This window comes from Helianthus annuus, chromosome 16 (assembly GCF_002127325.2).
Source record: "Helianthus annuus cultivar XRQ/B chromosome 16, HanXRQr2.0-SUNRISE, whole genome shotgun sequence".
Classification (NCBI taxonomy): Eukaryota; Viridiplantae; Streptophyta; class Magnoliopsida; order Asterales; family Asteraceae; genus Helianthus; species Helianthus annuus.
Genome location: NC_035448.2, coordinates 69,089,261 through 69,111,045, shown reverse-complemented (window position 1 = coordinate 69,111,045; position 21,785 = coordinate 69,089,261). Strand labels below are relative to the sequence as shown.

General features: G+C 36.4%; 1 protein-coding gene and 1 long non-coding RNA gene across 2 annotated transcripts; one reads left to right on the top strand and one right to left on the bottom strand.

Annotated features, from left to right (window-relative positions):
• The first annotated feature begins 6,055 nt into the window (after window positions 1-6,055).
• LOC110916330 (calcium-dependent protein kinase 13) lies at window positions 6,056-11,133 on the top strand. The gene is made up of 7 exons (XM_022161077.2): window positions 6,056-6,887; window positions 7,780-7,923; window positions 8,127-8,279; window positions 8,957-9,072; window positions 9,169-9,336; window positions 10,211-10,441; window positions 10,701-11,133. Exons 1-7 carry the CDS (start codon window positions 6,251-6,253, stop codon window positions 10,857-10,859), a joined length of 1,608 nt encoding a protein of 535 aa, XP_022016769.1. The 5' UTR covers window positions 6,056-6,250; the 3' UTR covers window positions 10,860-11,133.
• A 6,592-nt stretch (window positions 11,134-17,725) lies between these two features.
• Window positions 17,726-19,575, bottom strand: LOC110916403. Its single transcript, XR_002579711.2, has 3 exons — window positions 19,420-19,575; window positions 18,839-18,905; window positions 17,726-17,965 (listed from the first exon to the last, which is right to left on the bottom strand). It is a non-coding gene; the product is annotated as an uncharacterized LOC110916403 (long non-coding RNA).
• Window positions 19,576-21,785: the final 2,210 nt, after the last annotated feature.

Sequence of the window (21,785 nt, the reverse complement as noted above, 5' to 3'; positions counted from 1 at the left end):
TGATAAGGGAAACGAGAAACATGGCCCCATGCACAAGAACAAGGCCACCCGACAACAATTTCTCCATAACAGTAGGTTCAGCACGGGCCGTGCCCAGCCAACACGGCCCCGTGCTGAACACCCTGCAGAAAAATGCCCAGTTCAGGTAACTGGACACGGGCCGTGTTCACCGGACACACCCCCGTGTCCAGGCTTCTGTTTCTTTTCTTTAATTATCGTTACTGGCACCTGAACACGGGGCCGTGCCCGGTCACCACGGGGCCGTGTCCAGACTGCCAGTAACATAAATTTTTGCTTTTAACACCATGTTACACATTCAATCAACTTAAAAATTTATTTTTGGGACACATTGAGGACAATGTGTAATTTAAGTGTGGGGGGATGCTAAAACCTTGAATTTTGCAAGTCCTAATAACAAGCCTTACACAAAACTCTATTGGAACCGCTAATCACCCCAAATTTTTTCAAAAAATTTTCATTTTTTTTACTTGTCTAAAGTTTAAGTTGGGAATTCTAAGACTAATAAGGTTATATTTTTACAAATTTACAACCGATAGCGTCGTGATAAAAAGAACCAACATAAGAAAATTATGAAACGGCATGACAAGCTTAGTTAAAATTCGATTATATATACTTGATCACATAAAAAACCCATTCCCACAAAAGTGAGTTTTGAGCCTTTATTGAGCATACAAATATACATCTTTACGCTAAATGCTCATTTTTCGTTTCTTGTGTGAATAGCCGCTTGGTTCTTACGACTCTAGAACTTGCCACGACAATTCATTCCCGGTCCTTACCAACTTAAACCTAAGTAAGTAAATGATGGAGGCATTAGGACTAACCCTTTTTCTTTCAAAACCATTATTTTTATTTTTCTTTTTACCTACCCAAAAACTCCCCCTAGTTAACCCCTTTGAGCCTAAACCTTTTCATTTCTTAACCCAAAACCCTTTTTACCCACCAAAAACCATTTTTATTTTTACCCTTTATTTTAGTAACAAGCTCGGTTTTCGTGTGACTAAAAAAAAAAGAGAGAGAATTTTACAATGAAGTTAGAAATAAACAAACAAAGCTCCTAAAACAAAAGCTTGTTTGAAGAAATACTTCATTAAGAATAAAAAGTCACTAAAACAAAATGTCTTACGAAAACTGACGCTTTTTACGCTTTTCGCCCTTTTCTACTAACCACTAACCCAACTACCCACCTTTAGCCCAAGCCTTTACCCAAAAAAGTCCTCTTGATATTTACAAAGGTAAAAAGTTAAAAAGGAGGAGGATTGATTGCTTGGCAAGCCTATGGTAGGAATAAGTTCCATGCCGCTCTCGAGTGATTCACTAAAAAAAGACACTTTCGGCCGAGTGTGAGTGATTTCTCCCGTGAGGTACGTGAACTTGTATATAAATGGAATTTTAAAAAAGGCATGTTATGCCCAAATAAGTAATTTCTCTTATGAAACGTTCTAAAAAAATCATAACGAATAGGATTGTAAATAAATAAAAATAAAACCCAATAAAGATCTTGGATTCCCGACACTCTATGACAAGCCAAAACCTTCTCTTCTACCCATTCCATTTGGGATTGTAAGCCACGTATTAAAGAGTTTTGCTTGAGGACAAGCAAAAATTCAAGTGTGGGGATATTTGATATGTGGAAAATGCAACATATAAATTACATCAAATGAGGCATAAAACTAACCCCTTTTAAGTACTAATGTTGGAAAAAGAGTGTTTTTGTGTTCCTTTTGTATTTTCAGGATTAAATGAGCTCAAATTAACAAAAGAAGCAAAAAGGCAGCTAAATCTAACATAAATACAAGAAAAGGAACAAAAGTGGATTGCCCGACCCCTCGACAGCATCCTCCCAAGCAAAACAGAGAAGGCAGAAGACTGAACACGGCCCGTGCTCAGCCAGCACGGGCCATGCCCAAGAAGCAGCAGATAAGACAAACCTATAGAACCTTCTATTGCCCACCACGGGGCGGTGCCCAGTGAACACGGGGGCGTGGCGAAAGTACTGCAGGCGCATTAATTGTAATTGCGAATTACAATTAATGAGGAGAGAGATTGTCAGACAGGCACGGGGCCGTGCTTAGCGGACACGGGGTCGTGCCCGGGCTTCTGTTCAGCCTATAAATAAGAGTGCTTGGCTTCATTGCAACTCATCCCTTGGCACACCACCTCTCTCACACTTCATCCACCACCCACCACCATCACAACACCATCATCCACCACCATCATCCATTGTCCATCATAGAGTGTGTGAGTCATCTCGGGATCCAAGATTGATCGTAAGAGTTCTTGACAATCAAGGCCATGTTTGCCTAAGTCTCTTACATCACTTGGTGAAGACAAGTGTTTAGTATAATACTTTTTATTTTTAATCTTTTTCACTTTTTATTTGGTTTTGTATTAATGACTTTAATAACTAGTTGCTTATGTTGAAGGTGACTTTTCCTTAACGTTTGTCTGTGGTGTCTTGGCATTATTTTACTGTCTATATAAAATAAAAGATTTTCACCATTCATATCTCCATGGTCTATATGGAGGTATGTTGGCTACCTGGTCGGGGGTTAAGGGAACGGTTTGGTAAGGGTCTTGCCCTTGTTCAGCGTTTAGAGGTCCTGCAAGGGACCTGGGTCAAATTTAGTAGGATCTCCTTCAATACCCAAAGGTATTGGATGGCGGGGATCCAAACTCTTTGACCCCCTCATAAGTTAACTACTATTAATACTATAACCCGGCTATTTAGGACTGTATCCCTGCTGACTCAGACTACTTAGTCGAGGGTAACGTCACCTCTAAAAGAGGGGCCTACCATAATTTGCATTAATAACTTAATTCATTATCTTTCAATAATCCGACCCTTTAGGATTGTATCCTTGCTGACTCAAACTACTGGGTTGAGGGTAACGTCGCCTTCAAAAGAGGGGCCTACTACAGTAACTAAGATAATCTATTAAACAAGTGCAAAAGTGCGAAAATAATCAAAGGTTATACTAATACACGAGTCGGATCCAAGTGATTCATCTTGTCTATCTGTTTTTATTTTTATTTTATTTTTCAGCATTTAGTTAGTTTTATTTTCTTAGTTTAAAATCTTTTCTAACATTTTGATTTGGTTAAACGTTGAGGATAAACTGGTACTAAAAGCTCTTGTGTCCTTGGACGACCTCGTTATCTTACCAACACTATACTACGTCCACGATGGGTGCACTTGCCCATATGTGTGTTTAGTGTTAGTAAATATCGTGTTTTATAAATTTAAAACTTGGCTAAAAGTGTAAAAAAGGCTTAAAATATACATTTAAAATATAACACACTTCACGCACATTAAGTAGATAGCCTTTAACTTCAATAATTACAATCACAATCCTATATTTAAAAAACTCATTACACCTATCGTCCTTTAGCACTAACCTGGTTAACTTTAAATGATAAGTAGGGTCACGCGCACCCCATGTAAGGGCAAAAATGTCATTTTCCTTATATAAAAACCCCGTAAATACTCACTTACTCTCTCTTTCAACACACACCATCTCTCTCTCTCTCTAATCCCCTAGTCATTGCTCACCACCACAACTCCAACCACCACGACTCCGACAACTAATCCGACCACCGCCACGCTCATATCGTCAGCACTACTCTAGCGACCACTCCGTTCTTCAGATTTCGTCAACGAATTTGATGGTGGAAGTCAAATGTGCAGCGATTTACAGATCTGCACTCATACACTTGGGGGATGGGCGGCTTACAGATCTGCACTCATCTAGACCTCCGACGACGTTGATTTGGCGGAAAATAGTGGTGTTCCGACGACCTTGATTTAGCAGTTTGTATGGTTTAACGATGTGTACGCATCATATCTCTAACCGATCTATGGTTCCGTCACGAAACCCTCGATGACTCCGGTATTATTTCCCCTTTTGGTTTCGTGTTCTAGATCTGCATATTGATCAATTGTTTTGTATAGATTTGGTTTTTGTAGGGTTTGGATTGAGTTTGGTATGCTATAGATGTTGGATAGTTGTTTGTATGACTTTGGAAAGTCAACTCTCATGTTTTTGTTTCAGGAATCTGATCATGTAATTTCATTATTTAGCTTTAAATTGGTTTATCTTTGTTTAAAATCGATTCATTATTAAGCTTTAAATTGGTTCATCTGTGTATAAAATCCATAGTTTATCTCCTCAGTTGATGGTTGTAAGGTTGTTAATGATGGTTTGGTGGAGGCTTGTGGTGACAGTGTTTGATCGGCAGTGGTGGTGGCCTGAGAGAGAACATAGTAGAGTGTGTGTTTATTTATTATTAGAGTAAATTACAAGTTTTGTCCTTTATGTTTACATCAAATTCCAGGCGTTGTCCTTTTGGCCAAAAGTTTACAGCCGGTGTCCTTTATCTTTCCAAATCTTGCACGTTTTGTCCTTTAAGCCAAACCTGGTTAGAAATCTCAGTTAAAAAATGTCATGTGCAATGCATATGAGGGTAAAATGGTAATTTCCCTCTCAACCTGGTTAGACCTGCTCCTCCATTGATTTTTACTTGCCTTTTCATCCTCAAGTTTAATTACACCATTATCAACAACAAATTTCGATTTAGTTTCAGATAACAATTCCTCATAATCTACGTTGGAAGATGAAGCAAGTCGTTTTTCATCCCAAATTGGAACCCTAAACGCACACAGTTCTTGTTCTCTATCCCAAATCTGAACCCTAGATCCACATAGTTATTTATCCCAAATCGAAACCCTAGAACTCGATTGACCACCGTTATACAACAAAGTTGAAGATAACATTGTTGTAATGAAGCTGAAAACATAAGAGTGGCCGGAATCTAGCTGGAGAAGATGATCTGAGAAAAGAAAAAAGAAGATGATCTGAGATCGAATAATGTTATTGTAACAGAAGAGGATAAAGATTGTTTGAAGATTGATGAAGAAAGAAGAGAAAAGAAAAAAAAAGTGAAATTATGACCACTGTGAGTTAATTTAAAAAAATAAGAACCAATAACCTAATAGAATGCCAAATTAGTTCAATATGTATCCTGAAATGTTAAATGTCTGAAGGGCAAAATACCATACCAAACTGAAAGATTAGAATAAATAGGATAAGAATTTATGTGAAGTGATATACCTTTTCTTTTGTTCTTCATCTTCAATTTTCATTTTTACAGTGACAATTTTGCGCTCCGTAGGCCCAATACTAGGAGACTTAGCTACAGGAGACAATAAGGTACTCCTGTTTTTTTTTGTCTTTTATGCCGCCTTGGAACTGGTGAAGGACTTTTCCGATGACAAGAATAACAGTGGCCGGAATCTAGCTGGAGAAGATAATCTGAGATCAAATTGTCACCGAAAAGTTATAAAGGGGGAATTGAAAGGTTTGAGAGGGAAATTACCATTTTACCCTCATGTGCATTGCACATAACATTTTTTAACTGAGATTTCTAACCAGGTTTGGCATAAAGGACAAAACGTGTAAGATTTTGAAAGGTAAAGGACACCGCCTGTAAACTTTTGGCCAAAAGGACAACGCCTAAAATTTGATGTAAATATAAAGGACAAAACTTGTAATTTACTCTTATTATTATATTTTTAATATATGGGTAAAAAGACGATTATACCCTCATGTGCAATGCACATGACTAGATTTAACCATGAAAAATAACCAGGTTAGTGCTAAAGGATGGATGGTGTAATGAGTTTTACAAATAAAGGATTGTGACTGTAATTATTGAAGTTAAAGGTCATCCATTTCAATCCAATACAAACATAAAGGACGAAAAGTGTAATTTACCCTTTTAGAAATCTATATACGTTAAAAAACAAACAAGCTTCTTTCTGAAGACTGCAGATGTTTGATTCACCTCTTCTTCTACAGATGTGATCCGTATACTGCAGTAATTGTTGCTCATAAAAAAAACAAAAGAATACGTTATAGTTTTATCATCTTCCAAATCTTCTTAGATACATACACTAAACATGACAAGTATGAAAAGCTTAAGGACTAACCAAGAAAATCTCGAAACCCATAATTAGCAAGACCCCATTACTTTGACAGTCAAAACACTTCCCCTTTCATTACTTTTCACACAACAATTCCTCCACACCTTTATCTCATTCCCATTCCAATGCTTTTAGGATAAGCTTTTGAAATTCTTCCAACATGAAACCCTAGCTCACCGGATCTAGGGTTAGGACTCCAAATCTTCTCACTCCGACCACAATTTCAGCTCAAAATCTCCAAATCACATGGGAAACTGCTGCAGATCTCCGGCGGCCGTCGCCAGAGAGGACGTCAAGTCATCGAACTTCTCCGGCCACGACCACAGCAACCGGAAAGTGAAAGCTAGCTCCGGCAACGGTAAGAAAGCTCCGGTTACTGTTCTAGCTGATAAATCGAAGGAGAATATTGAAGAAAAGTACGCGTTAGATAGGGAATTAGGGCGTGGAGAGTTCGGAGTGACATATTTGTGCATAGATCGGAGTTCTAGGGAACTGTTAGCGTGTAAATCTATATCGAAACGGAAGTTACGAACAGCGGTTGATGTGGATGATGTGAGGAGAGAGGTGGAGATTATGAAGCATTTGCCGGATAATGCGAGTATTGTGACGTTGAGAGAGGCGTGTGAGGATGAGAATGCGGTGCATTTGGTGATGGAGTTGTGTGAGGGAGGGGAGTTGTTTGATCGGATTGTTGCGAGGGGGCATTATACGGAGCGGGCGGCTGCGGCGGTTACGAGAACCATTGTGGAGGTTGTGCAGCTGTGTCATAAGCATGGGGTGATTCATAGGGATTTGAAACCGGAGAATTTTTTGTTTGCGAATAAGAAGGAGAATTCGCCGCTTAAAGCTATTGATTTTGGGCTGTCTATCTTTTTTAAGCCAGGTGATGTTATATTCTTTTGAAAATTGCTGTAAACTTAGTTAGTGTAAGCGAATTATAATACGATTCGGGCTTTGGATTAACTGTTATGACTATCTTATTGTACTTAGTTGCATTATGTTAGCTGTATGGTCTGCGCGTATTATACTGGTTAGACTGTAGCGGTTAGTGTGTTCATAATGTGGGTGGGTACTGTGTAATATTAGGAGCTTACAGACAGGGGGCTCTTGAATGCTGTCAAAGTTTCAATGCATACATGGTATCTGGGAAAGTTTGCAGTAGACTTAGGCATGTGAAATCACAGAATTTCCTTTGAGTCAACTATGATAACTTTGATTTTTGAAATATGTTAATTGCTATTAGCCTAACATTTGTTTGAGTCATCCTTAAATGACTGAATGGTGGAAACGTGGAATTGGAGTTTTATGTATACCAAGTCAAGGTAGAAGTCCAGTTAATTGCTCGGCCTTGTTCTGATTAACTGTTGTTGTTTAGTGATTAGATTTTTCTCTTTAGGTTGAACTATGTTCAGCTTTAAGTCAACTGTAAGGATTTGGATTATGGATATCTAAAAAGCGGAGATCAAACTAGTTATGTAGTATGCTTTGTTACATAAGTCTTTTTTTTCATTATTCACTTTGGAGGACAAGCAGTCTGTTCTGAACTGAAAATATAACATAGTCTATAGTTTATTGATTCAGATGAATCTCCTCACTGGGAAGTTTAAATCTTTTCTACAAAACATATAATACGAATTCGTTGTTCAAGTTTTCAGTTTGATTTACAAAGTTATGCATTTACAGCATAAAAGTAACAAGTTGTTATCACTTATCATATGAATAAATTGCTATTGCTTGGATAAATTTTCTAATAATGTTACTTGTTTGATATGTAGGCGAGAAATTCTCAGAAATTGTTGGAAGCCCCTATTACATGGCCCCAGAGGTGCTTAAGCGTAATTATGGACCAGAGATTGATATATGGAGCGCAGGAGTAATTCTATACATTCTGTTATGTGGTGTTCCTCCATTTTGGGCAGGTAATTCGTCTTTTTGAAGTGTTAACATTTCATGTACATGAAGGTAACTTGTAGTGTGATTTAATAGACTAGTAATTTGTTTTCTTTTTTTTAATCAATGTTCTGTATTGCATATATATGTTAAAGTTGCTCAGCCAAATCTTATAATCTTATTAGAGTACAAGTTAAAATTCTGTCTGCTTATTTTGAATTTTGTAATACAGAATCAGAGCAAGGGGTTGCACAAGCCATTCTTCGTGGGGTAATAGATTTTAAACGTGAACCATGGCCTGGCGTTTCTGAAGGTGCCAAGAGTCTTGTACGCCAAATGTTGGAGCCTGATCCAAAGCTTAGGCTTACAGCCAAACAAGTGCTTGGTATGTTTATGATTAAACTTTAATTTAAGCAGTTAATGCGGTAAAAAATTGGATATCGGTCAAGGATCGATATTTGAGATACAGGTTATCGCGGTGGGAAATCGGTAATTTTAATATCATGTCGAATTATATATGTATAGCAATTTAACGTTAACAATTCAGTATACTCTCCTACCATGAACAAATTAACCTTTTGCAACTTGCAAAACACTAACAATTGTAGCAAGTAGGAACTGATTCAGGACTTAAACACTAACATTTAACACTTACAATTAACAATTAAGACTTAAAACACTAATAGCAGCAATAAGAAGAAAGACGAATGGTAGAACTAAGAAGAAAGGTACTGATATCGGGAAAATTAGTGATATATCAGTCAGTATTGGCGATAATATCGGTACCGATAACCAATGTATCGGTGATATATCACCAATTTAACTGCATAGACTTTGATTGACGATTTGTTTCATAAGAAGATTGAGGCTTCTAATTTTGTAATTTTAAAGCCTTTTTTTTTTCTCTTTCCAACATATATTGTACCCTTAATTTTCACTTGCTGACAATGAAATTGAAAACATTAATTTCATGTTGAAGGAATAATGAAATCTCTATTCTTGAATTTGAAAACTTGATTCTGTTTTAAAATTTCTTTAGCATATGATTCTTTGTGCCTACAGAACACCCTTGGATTCAAAATGCTAAAAAGGCTCCAAATGTTCCCCTCGGTGATGTTGTCAAGTCAAGGCTAAAGCAGTTTTCAATGATGAATCGATTCAAGAGAAAAGCTCTCAGGGTTTGTTTATTTTTTGTTCTTTCATTTACATAACAAAATGCATACATGTTAATGCAGTTCATCGACCTGTGTTTGTGATTCTTTTTCTTTGTAAAGGTTATTGCTGATTTCTTATCCAACGAAGAAGTTGAAGACATCAAAGAAATGTTCAAAAAGATTGACACTGATGATGATGGCATAGTTACAGTTGAAGAGTTAAAAACCGGATTACAAAAATTAAATACACAGCTTGCAGAGTCTGAAATACAGTCTTTTGTTGAAGCTGTAAGTGTAACTGTATGCCTTGTTTTCATTTTACTTCTATCAACAATTAGTATATCATCACCAGATGTATGAAATTTTAGGGGACCCGTTTGACTTTTTATCCAATTCAACCCGGCCGTGCATGTTCCCACCTCTTTGGTAAATTTACGGAACATCTTAATCATGTATAACCACCTCATAAATATTGCCACTGCAAGTGCTTTTGCACTCGCGGATAATGGATAGCTGTCATCCCTTGAACATGTCTATTTTTTTTGTTCAAATGATTTACGTGTTCTCCTTTCGGTTTTGTTATGAAAAACCATGGTGTTCTGCTGTTCCACGTTACTTAACTGTACTTCCAAAGCTGTCTTGCATCATAAATATTAAGTTCTAGATCTTATGTAGTTTGACATTTGGGTTTTGGGGGGGGGGGGGGGGGGAATGAATTACAAAATAGTTAGGGACCCATTTGCTTATAAATGGTTATTTTTGTCTCTTGCTGGTCTGAGAGCTACATAAAAGAATCTAGCTGAAAAGTAAATGGGTTAAACGGGTTGAAACTCACCCAAAGTGTGTATCTTTATGGCATAAAGCGTTGTGTTCAGAAGATTAAATTGTTGTTGAAATTATGTTATATATGAAATCATATTGGACACTAAATACTTAGAAAGTGCAAGGCAAAAAGTGTTTCAGGCCAATTTGACTTATTTTGATCCGCACCATAAAGTTGCTCGTTTTGACCCGTTATCTAACCTGCCCATTGCCACGTTAAACTCTTAAACACATTCTACATAAGTTTGAGATATTGAGTTTTCATTATTGTAATATATAAACTTATCTGTTTCATGTGAATGATATAGATTAAGTATTTAAAATTGTTTTTTGGTTGCAGGTAGATACAAATGGAAAAGGCACCCTAGATTATGGTGAATTTGTTGCTGTTTCACTACACCTCAGGAAAATGGCGAATGATGAGCATTTACACAAGGCTTTTTCATACTTTGACAAAGATGGTGACGGTTACATAGAGTCTGATGAGCTTCGCGATACATTAATGGAAGACGGTGATGATATTTCTGCTGATATTGCATATGACATCTTCCAAGAAGTTGATACAGACAAGGTGATGCCAACTACTTAAGCTATAACAAATTTCATAATTCAATACTAAAGTTATTTTCAAAGTTCAAAGAAAAAAAGCCAAGAAAGGGTTAGCGGGCCAGCCAAACCTAATCTGACACGTGCACACGGTTTATTTTAGCCTATTTCAGTCCATTTAGATTTGTTATTTGTTCCACCCAAAATATTAAGAAAATATTCCAAATTCAACCTGGTTATCTATCTCCGTTTGGCCCATATTTTAACGATATCAAACAATGCAGGATGGGAAAATCAGCTATGAGGAGTTTGCTGCCATGATGAAAACAGGAACCGATTGGAGAAAAGCTTCCCGACACTATTCAAGAGGAAGATTCAACAGCCTCAGTGTGAAGCTGATGAAAGACGGTTCTCTAAACTTGGGAAGTACCGCCACCGAGTAAGGTTTATGTACTTCGCGGGCTTCCATAACCACACCAGTCATTTGGTTGACCTACAAGGATCGATAATAGGTGAGTTCTTTCTATGTTACCTCTCCTAATATGTTGTAAATTTGACCGAACCTTTCTGTCGTATGGTTCTTGCGCCTTTTTTTGTTTACCATTTTTAAATGTTTTAGAGGACTGGTATTGGTTTATTTCATGAAATATGTTAGTGTTTTTTTAGTACATTCTTGGTGAAAATAGAACTTTATCTTGTAGTGTAGTTGGTTTTTCATTCAAGTATGTTTTGTAAAAAGTCACAAACTTGTGATGTGTTTCAAATTGTGTGCAACCGTGTTGAACGATAACTCTAATTTCCACCGCCTTAGAGAGCTAGAAAATAATAGAACTCTATTGCCCACCACCAACTGCACCGTCACCGCCATCATTTTTACAAACCCAATATCTGCCATGCCGCTACCATTGCCACAACCCCAACATCTTTGACGCTACCACCATTGTCACAATTCAATCATCTTTGATACTGCTACAACATCAACCATCCTTCTGGCTGCCATCACCGTTGCCCTCATCGCCATCACCCACGCTGTCACATCCACTGTTGCTGACCCCCACCTCACTGCCACCGCCAATACTGCTAATGCAGCAACCTTGCCGCCGCCCTTGACGCTCACGCCTCAACCACCGTCATCCCTGACAGCAGTGTTTGATTCCGGTTCAGTTTTGATTGTTTTATCACCAATATGCGTTACAAATTTTCATTTTTTTGGTGGATTTCAATATTCCATTCCAAATCCTTTTAAACAACAACAACAACAGTCGTACCCAGTAAATCCCACAAATAGCAGAACTATTGGTAGGGTCTGGGGGAGGTGGGATGTAGGCAAACCTTTCCTCTATTCGAGAATAGAGAGGCTGCTTCCTGAGAGACCCCCGGCCCCAAAACAACCAACAGACAGATAGACGAAAAACGGGCAAGTAAATCGCGTAGCAGTAGGCAGATAAATCATCAGTAAGCAACATATATGCATATAAACAAGGAAAACATCATATGTTGGTCTACCTACAGTGTAAAAGAAATCTAACCCCCCCCCCCCCCACCCCACACACTCTCCCAAGGAAAAGGTAGGACACGTCTATACCCTCACCTACAAGTCCTTAACCTTAATCCTATGTCTCCACGCACTCCTATCATGAACCATATCCTCAGAGAGGTGCAATTCTACAAAATCTTGCCTAAGTCTTTCATCCCAAGTCAACTTGGGTCTGCCTCTACTCCTCCTTCCTTCCACTATCATGGTTTCCACTGCTCTAACTGGTTCTGTCAACTGCCTCCTCTTCACATGCCCAAACCATCTCAACCTCCCCTCTTTTAACTTGTCTTATATACTAGCTACTCCTAACCAATCCCTAAAAACCTCACTTCTTATTCGGTCTAACATCGTGTGGCCACACATCCACCTAAGCATCCTCATCTCCGCTACCTCCATCTTGCGCGCTTGTGTTTTCTTGATGGCCCAACAATCTGTCCCGTATAACATAGTCGGTCTAACTGCTACCCTATAAAATTTTCCCTTTAATTTTGTTGGGAACCTCCTGTCACACAAAATCCCAGTGGTTGCTCTCCACCTACACCAGCCAACCTGGATGCGGTGAGTTACGTCACTATCTATCTCCCCGTCCCTTTGCACAAACGATCCTAAGTATTTGAACTTAGTCGTTTGTGAGATACGTCACTATCTATCTCCCCAAATCCTTTTAACAATTTCAATTTCAAATCCAGTTTCTTCCAAAAGTTATGTTATTGTTAGAGCTTATAAATCCGATTAAGGGTTTAATTTGTGGTAAAATGCATATTTTTTTTATATTATTGTATAAGCTTTATGTCGTTAATAAAAATATAGTTTGAGATAAAAGTATGGTCGAGGATCAATAATGGAGGAAAATGGGTTCACAGGATCAATAATGGAGGAAAAGGGTTCACACTGTCGCCTAAAATGGCATCTGTTATCTGCACTTTCTTTTACTTTAACAAGGACCAAGGTTCCATGAAAATGAATCCTAGAACAGAAAAGCCTTGTAGCTGATATTCCAAAATATGGTAAAGTGGTAGGTGAAAGAATTTGATTTGTAAGATTCAATAATGTTGAGGCTAAATTCTTTTTTGAAAAAGTTATATATTGTAGATCTCGGATTAGGATCAATTACAAAGGATCTTAAATGTAAGAAGAGTACAAAGACTTAAAAAAAAAAAAAAACCTAACACCACCCCCAAAAAAACTTAACCCCACCTCCCAAAAACCTAAAAAAAAAAACCTAACCCCCACCCCCAAGAACCTAAAAAAACACACCTACGCCCACCCAAAAACCTAACCCCCCCGCACCCCACCTAAAAAAAAACACCTTTCAGGTCGATCGATCGAACGGGCCGTTTGATCGGCCGGCTTAACCGATCGGTTAGGTGCTTCAATAAGGAGTCCTCAGCAGGATGTCACCTGATCGGACGACATGTTCGATCGGGTGGCATTCCAGTACGTCGAATGAATTTGAAATCGATTAAGTGTTGAAGCATAGTATCCTATGATCCGAAGAGTAATTCAAATCAAACCGTAGTTCGATCGAACAACACTTCGTTCCATACCAGACTTCATGAAATTGTTAAAGTGTGGGACCATGTGCTAGCCGATCGGCTGGCCTGGTCGATCGGCTGACATGTCCGATCGGTTGGGCTGTTCGTTCGAACAACCTAACCGATCGGTCGGCATCCTGACCTGGTCGGCCTGTTCGTCTAACACTTGGTTGTTCTGATTTCTTGATGTTATATTGAGGTATTTTGACAACGAGCTGAACCATGGAACCTTCATTCTTACTTGTTTTCCCCTGCTCGGACATGAATCACCAAAGCCCGGCCGGTGAACTGTTCGGAACGGTAGTTTGATGTTTAACCTGAAGTCGGTGAACCTCGTAGATAGAATCCCGAATCTCGAACCGCTCAGCTACTAGAGTGATTAGCGAGTGGATTCAAGCTCCGTTTCTACCGGTTTGAAGGCATTGAGTGTAAAAGAGTTGAAAGAAGGTTGAAAAATCCATCTTTCACTCCTTTCCACCGAGAATATGTTTAGATCTGTGATAGTCTGTGTTTGTTGATGTGGAAATCGGTTAGATCCAAGCTATTAGTGGTGGATTGAGGTCAAAACATGAAGTTCTTTAAGAACACCATAATGACATCATCCTAGAATGCTTGAATCTTGATGATTTCACGGTTAAAAGTTAAGATTTGAAAGATAGAAAGGTGTAGGAGTGTGTATTGATCAAGAAAGTACAAGATTTAGGATGAAAACTTACCAAAATCAGAAGAAATCTGAGAAAAGAAGGGGAGCACGAGCTTGTCGGTCAGAGGGTTTCCAAAAGTGGAAAGAATGACAATGACAGGGATATTTATAGGCTTCCCAAAGAGGAAAGGGCTGGCCGATCGGCCAGGCACCCCGATCGGCCAGGCACCCCGATCGGACAGCCTGTTCGATCAGACAGTCCGTCCGATCGGCTGGGCTGTTCGGTCGGCTAGGGCCTGATCGATCCACAGCCTGTCTCGGACGTTCGGTGCGACGATTTTTGATATTTTGATTTCGATTGAAGATGATACGAATACGATAGAGTTTCCTATTCAAATTACTTTTAGTCCCAATCACTATATCTAACATACAATCATCTATATCTCGCATAATCTCTTCTCCACCAATTATCACAACTTGATTTCGATTGAGTTCGATTGAGTTTCGAGTTTCGATTCGATTGATTCGATTGATCACCACACATAACATAAAGTAAACATGCACAAGTGACACATAAGACACACACACACGTATAATAACACCCAAAGTTCGCGTAATTCGAGATTCGCGTTCGATGATAATTCGATTACCTTGATTATTGATTAGTTGACTTTATCGCATTGTTACTTCCTACTTTTCAATGTCGTAAATCGGTTCGCGTCGATAGACGTTCATTTTACTTCGATTCCTTTGATTAACAACACTTACTCCACATAATACAAATAAAACATAAAATAGACTAATTACAGTCAAAGAAGTCAAACTTGACTTGAACTTTGACTTTGACTTTGACATTCGAAAACATGGGGTGTTACATTAGTACCTAGGCAAGTTGCTACCATGAGCACTGAGCAACTTACCACTTCTGATATTTTATCACTAAAAGTAACTTGCTAACGGTAAGGGTTAATACCAATGTAACTTGATACTGATGAAGGTGTTACCGTTGAGGAAGTTGCATGTAACTATCACAAAATATTCTATGTGATGTAAGCATGGGTAAGACTTTCGAAGAAGATCATGATGTGATTATTCATAGATCTTAGAAAGAATATCTTTAAAGTTTTTGCGATACTATAAATTTATATAATACATTTGAGTAGAATGTTCATTGAGTAAGGTCAGTATTATAACCACGATTCTCATATGATCATTTGGGGTTTAAACAATTGTTCGTGTATTTGAATTTGTTTCAAGTTCTTCTTCAATCAAATAGTGCTCATAAACCCTAATTACTATTCTCCTGCTTATTCAGTAGATAATATTCAATTCCGTGAAATCAACCCTCACACCCATATTCAAAGCCAAGCTAAGGTTGTTAAAATAAAAAGTTTCAAGTGGATGTGACGTTGTTATGGTCATACGAACCCGGAAAGCAAACAACTATTGACGTATGTTTTATCACGTCACCAAGGTCATATATACAAAGGTCATGTCATTATCCTCATCCAGCAAGAACTTAGAAAATAAGTATCACTATTTCAAGACAACTTCATCGACCTTATTTTTGTTGAGATCAACCTAGTTAGGGGTAGATACTAGATATCAATATTTATGCATCTAGTCTAGGGGTGTTCATCGAACAGAATAACGAATTTTCGAATTATTCGAATCGAATTATTCGATTTTTTTACCTGAATTCGTATTCGATTCGATTAATATTTGAAACTCGAATTCGAATCGATTTCAAACCGAATTCGAATACATTCGATTTAATTCAAATTCACCTTAAACAATAAAGAATTTTACTTTCATTTTTTTAAAGTACTACATGCTAATTATATTCAACATAAAATATAACAATCTGCAAAATTAATTAACTATCAATATGTCAAAACATCACAAATTAGAAGGTAGGTTGGTTACCCGTAGAGATTTAAGTTAGGGAAAAATTTAGAAATACGTAATATGAGCTATTTGTCACCTGGTTTGGTAATGTTATAAATAATAAACTTATCACTAATGGGGGTAGTTCATACTTTGGCCAAGTTTAGAAGTTATATGAAGGTGTGTGTATGTTTGCGTGTGTATATACAAATATTAATATATTAATATATATATATATATATATATATATATATATATATATATATATATATATATATATAAGGTAGGGATATGGTAAAAAGTGTTTAAAATGTGAGAAGGGTAAGAAGTGTTTTAAACCATTAGATATTTGATCTAATGGTTGAGATCAATATGGTATAAAAATGTAAATTGTGTTTTAATTAGAGGGACCTTATGTAAAATTGAAGGGCAATAGTGTCTTTTTCAATGTTTCAAATATGGTAAGCGTATCCTACACAACAAAAAACACCTACATTCACTCTTTTTTCCTTAAATATCGGAATTAATGACCAAGATCTAAATCGGAAGCCTCTTTGTTTTATATAAGATTCAAGGCGTGGTGATTTACGTTTAGAAGAACTGTAATCAGATTCATGGCGTGGTGTTTTAAACATCTGGATAAATTGACTATGATTCAAGTCATGGTGTTTTATTTGGAATCTAGAAAACACTGTATTGTGATTACATCCACGGTGTTTTAACATTTGGACACAATCAATACAAAACATTCCCAGATTTTAAAACACCATGACTATGATTCAAGTCATGGTGTTTTATCTGGAGACATTATTCATGGCGTGGTGTTTTAAACATCTGGAGACATTGTTCATGGCGTGGTGTTTTAAAACATCTGGAGACATTGACTATGATTCAAGTCATGGTGTTTTATCTAGAATCCAAAAAACATTGTATTGCAATTTAAAGATGATGAAAAGAAGATATGAACAATATATGATTAAAAGATGTTGCGATTAAAAGATGATGAAGAAGATAAAACAATCAGATGTATAAAATCGTAAAAACAAATATGTTTCCTAAAATTTCTCCTAAAATAGTCAACACATGATTTCATTTCCTTTAATTGACTTTAACTACCATTAGGAGTAAATTACATTATTACCCTTATTCATTAATATAATTGATGGACACATGTCAACACCAGATTATTTCTTACACTTCTCACACTTTGGGCCCTTTTTACAGGATCCTTTACTTATATATATATATATATATATATATATATATATATATATATATATATATGGGACCGCTAAAATGAAAACCACATCCAGTTGTAAGAACCATGAGAACTAAATTTTTTTTTCATAAACGTAGATGCGTGTATTATAAACACATTTGTAAAAAAAATGTCGTGTGTGTAGTTTTGAGCACCACAAGTTTGTTTTTACGGGTACCATAAATTTTATTTAAAAATTACGGTATCCGTAAACACAAACTTGTGGTGCTCAAAACTACATACACGACATTTTTTTTGAATTTTTTTTTTACAAATGTGTTTATAATACACGCATCTACGTTTATGAAAAAATTTTTTGGTCCAACTCGCCCCGGATCAAAAAGTTCTCATGGTTCTTACAACTGGAGGTGGTTTTCATTTTAGCGGTCCACTATATATATATATATATATATATATATATATGTAAGACCCAACTTAAAATAACAGGATTTATGACAATTATCATGCATTTAGTACAAAATTTTTCGAGTTTACAAAAACTTCATGGTTTTAAGATCATACTTAATCATAACATTCAAGTCTACATCATGCTAGATAAACTTTCAAAACATAATTTCAAGTGTTTACATGTCACTAAAACAAAACAGACAAAATGCGGAAGCTTTGTTCGGTGTGTTCGGTTCTTGACATGGCTTGATCATCCTCCGGAGTCTAAAGAGCATCTTTACCTATCATACAATTTCATTTAAAAGATTAGAAATCAAGACATTTGAACAAAATAATTAAATACAAGAAATTATATATTTTGTTTTCAGCCCCTTCACCCGGCCGTGTCAAAAGGATCACCCGGCCGTGTCAGCTTAACATATATTTTTCACAGCCCAGTCACCCGGCCGTGTCAAAAGGTCACCCGCCCGTGTCAACTCTGCACGTTTGTTTTTCATCAAATTTACATCCAAACCTATCCAAACTCATTTTAATTGCTTGGGGTTCATTTCTTAACATGTCTAAGCTATCATCCATTACCCGGATCCATTATTCATATATTTTACGCACCCGCTACCGGGTTTACGTTTTGCTTTATTTTGACCCGTTTGTTTACAAGTTCAACAACTTGTTTTGTGTCATCTCATACGGCCATTTTACCCATTTCCATGTTTACCAATTATGACTTTCGCTTCCCTCCCGAGAGCGCTCATGTCATAACTATCATGCTTAATCCTAAGGATTTAATCATGCTTTTCGGAATCGATTGGCAAACAAATGTTCCGAACTATAATCCCTCTACAAGGGCTCATGTTTTTACAACGGATTTGTGTGTTCGTTACACAACTCGTGCTTGATACATAACCAATCAAAGTGATGGCTATTAGTATTAGATTTGTAACACAACTTGTTTTAACCCGTTTGGGTGCCGAATGGATATCCCCATTGCTAGACACATCCAAACTCTATTTCTAACTCATGATTTGACCCGTTTTACTTGCTTAAGGTACTTTGTCACTTCCGTGACATATTGGTGTATCTTGTTTACCAAATTTCTATATAACAACATAAGACTAACAATTAAACATAATGTAGCGAAACGGTAAATTTCGTACCTTTAGAGCACACATTTCCCACGCGTATTCCCTACGGCTTGTCCGCTTGGCGATCCGGACTCTTTGCCTAGAGAATTCAATTTACAACTTGTTTAGAACTCTTTTCATGACAATTAACGCATCATTTTAAACAATAATCGAATCTGCGTTTTCATTCTATTTCTAGCATTTAAATCCCCACTTAGGCATTTCAACAAACACCTGGCGGGTCAGATTTTTCACCTAATTACTACCAAGTTCATGACTTGTAATTAACATCTAATTTCACTATAATTAGTCAATTCTTACTCATGTCTTAACATCAATACTTCTGAAATTACTTCTTAATTTCAGATTGTGCTAGAACAAGAGTCATAATTCTAGTATTTATCAAGTTTCTTCAAGCTCACTTATCCCTTACCATGTAAATCACAAACCCTACAAATATGATGCAAGGTTTTCACAAGAATTCATCTAGGGTTTAGCTCTAGACATCATATTGCTTCAAGATTCATTCATGCATGATGTATTTAGGCTAAATTTCAGTTTTTCACAAATAACCTAGAATTCATGATGAATCAAAACATCACAATTTTACATACCTTATGATCCTTTCAACTAGGTGATCATGAATCTATGCTCGAAAATTGATTTAGACTTGATTTAGGCTTCCAATTTTGAGCTTTTGTGAGAAATTGGGTTTGAAAAGAAAACCCTGGTCGCCCCCTCTTGTTCTGTTCGACCAGACACTCACGTATGTGGGTGTTTGGTATGTTAATTTCTTATTTTTAACATTAATTTCCAATCTCTACAAGTTTGGTCCCTAAACTTTGTTTAATTTATAATCTAAATGATTTAACCTTATTATATGCCACATTGAGTCTTGTATTTAACTAGGTTATAAATTCCTAGTTAATTGATTATATAATTCATAATTCTAATATAGGATTTTATATTTTCTGGTTGTTACAATATATATATATATATATATATATATATATATATATATATATATATATATATATATATATAGGATTAGGATCAAGAGTGAACAACTTCTTGAGAGTGAACCGAGTGAACTAATCTTGGCCCTTGACCATTTTTTAGATTAAAAGGGTAAGATTGACATTACCCAAGTATGTTTAATTAAAATCCCTTAATTTTCTTATCTCCTAACTCTCTTTCTCTCTCTCTCTCTCTCTCATTTTTAATTATTTCTCCATAGATTTTGTTTTAATATTAACTTGAATATTGTTTTTTTTATTATCCGTATATATAGATACCATAATACATTGTTTTTAACTTTTTATAATTTTCAACAAACATTAAAAAATTTCTCTGAGATTGAAATTGTAATTATTTTTGGGCATTAATTTTTTTTGAATATGTGATGAAGTTATTTATTTTTGCATACATGTGATATGTTTCATTTTCATTAATTTCATAATTTTTATGTGAATCTATTCGTGTACATGTCTAATATACTATATGTTGTTAATATACACGTATGTAACCATTTCTGAATATAATACACAGATGTATAAAAGACTGTACACATGTGTATAAACTAACAACTGTGTATCTTGCATAAACTGATAGTTAGCAAGACTGTACACATGTGTATAAACTAATAGCTGTGTATATTGTATAAACTGATACTAGCGAGACTGTACACATGTGTATACACTAACAACTCTTTATCTTGTATATACGGAAACCAGCGAGATTTTAGGGATTTTGATTATATTGTTTAATAAATGCAATCTACAAAAGACACAAATACCCTTCTGCCATTTATTTTAAAGGGGAGTTACAACATTATAATTACAATCTTGCCATTGTTTAAAAATCTCTAGATGATGTAATCCAATGGCTCAGATTAGTTCACACAGTTCACTCTCAACCTAGTGTTCACTCTAGAACCCTACCCTATATATATATATATAGAGAGAGAGAGAAAGAATAATGTACTTCAATGCTTAACCTACATTAACATACATGACAAAAAATATAACGTGCGTTATTATCATAGAACGTGCGTGATTATAGTCCCATGCGTGATTATGTGGTCCCATGCGTGATTATGTGGTCTCATGCGTGATTATACCCCTGATCCAACAGTTACCATTGTCTTCTATGTGATGTATGATAAGGTTTTTTGTATGTTAACCTTACTCTCTCTCTCTCTCTCTATATATATATATATATATATATATATATATAAAGTATAATGTACTTCACGGCTTAACGTACATTAACGTACGCGACCAAATAGATAACATGCGTGATTACATTTTTGATCAACTAAACGTGCGTGATAATGATCCCATGCGTGATTATCACAAAACAACTGATCCCATGCGTTATTTTCTATTCCTATGCGTTATTATCTGTTCCATGCGTGATTATAGCCCTGATCTGATGGTTACCATTGTCGCGTACGTGAAGTATGATAAGGGCTTTTGTATGTTAATCGCTCTCTCTCTATATATATATAGGAGAAGGATCCGTTAGGAACCACCCTTTATTGCGAGAACCAATGTGAACACAACCAAAAATACATAAAAATAGCTAAAAAAACACACAATTTTTTTTTAACATTTTTATAAAAAATCGCTACTTTTAGTAGCAAGAAAAATGTTTATTTTTTAAATTTAAAAAAAAAATTTTTTTTTGGTGTTTTTTTTGATTTTTTTTAGATTTTTTGGGGTTTAGTTTTTAGCATTTTAGCTTGGGGGGGGGGGGTGTTTAGGTTTTTTTTTGGGGGTGGGGGGTAGGTTTTTTAGGGGGGGTTTAGTTTTTAGCATTTAGCTTGGGGGGGTTAAGTTTTTTTTTCGGGGGGGGGGGGTGTAACACCCCGTGTTTCGGAAGTCAAAGTCAAAGTCAAGATTGAAGTCAAAGGGAGACAAGATTGCTAATTGTGATCAGTCACTCCTTGCTCAATTCCTGTTTTGACTTCTTTGACTTG